This window comes from Acanthisitta chloris, unplaced genomic scaffold (genome assembly GCF_000695815.1).
Source record: "Acanthisitta chloris isolate BGI_N310 unplaced genomic scaffold, ASM69581v1 scaffold39292, whole genome shotgun sequence".
NCBI lineage: Eukaryota > Metazoa > Chordata > Aves > Passeriformes > Acanthisittidae > Acanthisitta > Acanthisitta chloris.
The window spans coordinates 2,542-6,686 of NW_008659502.1; the positions used below are offsets into that span (position 1 = coordinate 2,542).

General features: G+C 42.5%; 1 protein-coding gene across 1 annotated transcript in view; it reads left to right on the forward strand.

The window, feature by feature from the left end:
* The window catches only part of HDAC11 (histone deacetylase 11), a 26,119-nt gene that overhangs the window by 1,293 nt on the left and 20,681 nt on the right, over nucleotides 1–4,145 (forward strand). The window contains exon 2 of the mRNA XM_009069407.1: nucleotides 2,180–2,280. Within this exon, the coding sequence (XP_009067655.1) occupies nucleotides 2,180–2,280 (101 nt within the window). The remainder of the gene's footprint in view (nucleotides 1–2,179; nucleotides 2,281–4,145) is intronic.

A 4,145-nucleotide genomic window follows, 5' to 3' on the forward strand; every position in this document is an offset into this window, starting at 1 on the left:
GCTGTGTAACTTGGTTATTTGACTTAGACTGCACAAAGGTGCTGCCAATGGTGCTTTAACAACCTCATGCTATTGCTCTGGTATTGTTGAGGCGCCTCTGGTGACAGGCAGAGCTTTTGGTGATGCTTCTCATTATTGCTGTGTAAACCAGCTGGGAGATACAGACAGAAATACATTAAGGAAACACAGATTTAAGAACCAAGGTTAGGATCGGGGCCTGTGAAATCTCAACATCTCTGCCTTTACAGTGTAAGCTTGCTCATCTAATGTGAAAACAAGAAAAGGAAAAAAGCCAGGCCTCTTCCATTTCTGTGGGCCTAATGACTCCTTCAGCTGCTGATCCTTTCCAGTTAAGGATTGCCCTTCTGACTTCATGCTGCCTTGTGTTCCTTTAGCTGAGGTTAAGCAGATCCTAACACTCCTTTTAGTAGCTGCCTATTGGATCTTTCTTCTAACAATCTTAAATAAGTCTTGGCTTCCATGACGGTTTTCTTAATTGATCAGAACCTTTGCCTCTCTGTTCATTCTCTATGTAAAGTCTCTTCCTCAAGCTCTTTTTCCATGTGAAGTGTCCTCTCTGAAGTGTCTTAGCCTTTCACAGCAAATTCGTTTTCCCAATTGTTTTACTCTCCTTGATTTGAGAGCAGAAAGAAGCCCCAGGACACCCCAGGGCTCTTGGTTTTCTTGGCTCTGTAGGAAATCCTGGCAACAGCTGACCTACTCTGTTCCCTATCAGCTAGAAAGTCACCAGTGAGCCTCTTTCTACCTTACCTCGAGGAGGAAGCTGTCGGCACTTCGGTTCTGTCTGACACCAGTGTATGAATGAAACTTTCCTCAAGCCTCAGTCAGGAGAAACAAAGATGCCAAAACAAACATTGTTGCAGGTGCTGTTACTGTATAACACTTCAGAACAAATTCTCGCACATTTCCAGTTGTTTTCTTTCTCATCCAAGTGTAAAATTAAAGAAAAGATAGAGGCTTAGAAAGCTGCAGCCATGCACCATTTAAATAACCGAAATTTCCCTGGGAGGATCAGCATAATTGTGGTTTGTAGTGATGATATGCAAGGCAACATTGTTCTCTGTACTGCCCTTGGCTCTTGTGGTTGGCCCAAACCTGGACTGTCTGGCAAGTATAGCCAGATGGATGCATTCAGACAGATTGTCTTCCATCACGTTCTGAACTCTTGGGAGTGATGTTTTGTAACTTGCTCTCATAAAACTAAATTTCTAAATAAACTATCTTTTGGTGTGTGAGAGAAAGAATTAACAGCTGGTCATTGGTATTTCTGGAAGCTCAATTGAGGTAGGAGTGTGGCAGAAATATCCTGATTCAGCATGTTGGTTTCTGTGACCATCCAAGCAATTATTTTGTTTGATATTTTGATTAATTATTTAATTACCCTTTGATTTAGGGAATTAAATCATAGAATCAATTGTGGAATTTCCGAAAGCACCTAAACAAATGGTAAATATTTGATGGTGTGAGTACCAAGACTTGCCCAGCATACTAAGCCCTGAACTGTGAGGATTCTTGTGACTGTGTTGTGTATGTCCATCCTTTGTCACTCCATCTGGTCTTTCAGTTTGACCAAGATGTTACAGTGATCACACTCTGAAAACCTAAGAGGTGGCTCAGGGGTGACCTCATGGCTCTCTACCTGATGGGGTTGTAGAGAGATGAGGGATGGTCTCTCCTGCCATGGCTGCAGTGAAATGACTAGGGGGAATGGCCATAAGCTGAGACGGGGGGATTCAGATTAGATGTTAGGAAAATTTTTTTTCCTATTAGTGTGGTCAGACACTGGAATTGGTCGCCCAGGGAGGTGGTGGAGTCACCATCCCTGAAGTGTTTTAAGAGGCATCTGGATCTGGTGCTGGAAGATATGGTTTAGGGATTACAGCAGTGACAGGTTAATGGCTGGACTTGATCATCTTAGAGGTCACATCCAACCTTGATGACTTTATGGTTCTATAGACAGACACTACCTTAATAACTTACCTGTTACAGAGGGTGTTATTTGCACAATTTGCCAACACTGAGTAACGAAAAGTTGTTTCAAGCAATAAACATTACAGATGAGGTTGCTACACCAAAGTCAGAACAGCATCTTTGGCAGGATGGAATCTGGGAAGTTAGGCAGTGGTGTACAATGCCAATTATTTCTCTCCTGTTGCAGAGGACAGGCTAATTGCAGATGACCTGATTGTAGAGGCACGGGAAGCAAGTGATGAGGATCTCCTGGTGGTTCACACACGGCGCTACCTGAACAAATTAAAGGTGCTGTACTTACTTGTGTTTTTCTAGCAAACTGTCTAGAATTGGTGTCAAAGGCAATGGATACCCTGCTGGATTTGTTATAGAACCAACTTGACAGATTCTAGAGTGGTATATTTTGCTAACATTGTTATTGAGAATACTGAAGGAAAACCATAGAAGTAGTAGGCAGTTCACATTACAGAGGGCTGGAGGGGAAAGGGGGTCTACCATGCTATGTAGATGACCTGAAATTATATTCCAGCAAAGTAAAATGAATGTAAGGAAAATTTGCATGTTGGAGATGTAATATTTTCCTTAGTGCCAGGGTTTTAATCTTGAGCAGTGTAAGTTTTGATTTGCTCTGGAAAAATACAGTTCTGAAGTTGAAAATACATTGGAGAGCAGTTAAATGGATTACTTTATCATGTGTTTTCTAATGCAGGGATTGCTTTATGGGGTTTGAGGTTATGTAATGCCAATAGAACATCCCTATAGGGATTCTGTGGTCAGTCTGTTGGGAGGAAGTAACTGGCTTCATACTTAGACACTGCCTGTATTGGTGGAATATGAAGAGAGCTGAAAGATCTATGTAGGGACATAACCATGCATGGAATCTGTGTGTGAAAGTGTCCACTAGCAGCCTGTACAGGACTGCATATTCACAGGGGATAAAGAGCATTCCTGGGTGTCCTGGGTTGCAGTGTGGGGGTAGCCAGTGGTGGGTATTCTATTATGATCTCCACAAGCTGTTAAAGCAGGTAGGGCAGTGCTCCTTATCTCCTGGTCCCTGATGGCTCCCTCAGGGACTGTCTCTGTTTAATGGGCTGTCAGGGTCCCAGGCATGACCCATAGAATTACATCTCCCATTGTGAGATGCTTCAGCCCGAGGAGGAGAGCCAAGCATTCCCACAGGGATATAAGCTGGGGTTTGGACCAGCACAGAGCCCTTTGCCTGCTGGATTCCCAGAGGATAAGAGCTACCACTGGACCTTCAGGTGAAGGCCAAATCTACAGGATCACTGCTCCAACAGACCCATCACTCCAGGAGGACTGCAGCACCGTTTAATGGGACTACTATCAACACCCTGACTGACAGGGTGTCAGGTTGCTGTCTGACTCTGTTAGTGGTTTCTTTTTGTACTGTTGCATTTGTTGTTTTGTTTTTCCTATTAAATTGTACTTCTGACTTGGAGTCTCCCACTGGTTTGCTTTCAAACCAGCACACTGGGATATTTCTAAATGGAACATCCATTTGTTAAACTTCAGTGTGACTTTAAAACATACGCATGTGAGATCTGTGGTTCTGGGTATATCCAGTCATGTGTAGGTGGAATTGGATAGTAGATGAGGGCAGGTGACATTGCTTTTATTTTGCAATTCTACTTGGAGGGTGGAAAAGGGATTTGTATGAGGAAAAAAAAAATCTTCCATTTCATAATTCAAAAGAGATTATTTTGAGTCACCTTAGCCCTTCCACAGTGCAAGTGTCCTTGGAATGCTATTTCTGGAATGTTTTTTTTTTCTGTGTAAGTGATCTGTTATTTGTGAGAACTTGTTCACTCTTACTGCTTTTCTGAGTTCTCTTATGCTCTTTCATTCTGTGTTATGAAGTTAGGTGCCATTTCATACATCATTAGATTTGATCTTTTTGCAGCTATTCTTGATACTGAACTTTTAATTCCCTAGAACCACCCACCTCTTTTTACTGAATCACCTCTTTGAAGCTGGGTGTAATGTGCATGGCTCACTTTGGAATGCCAGAATAATGTTCTCAGTACTTAACAGGATGGCTCCACAGGGAATTGTCTGTATAACTTGTGTCTTGGTGGTCCAAACCAGCACTGACTGCCCTGTTTATTCAAATGGGATTAACTGGGTATCTCTCT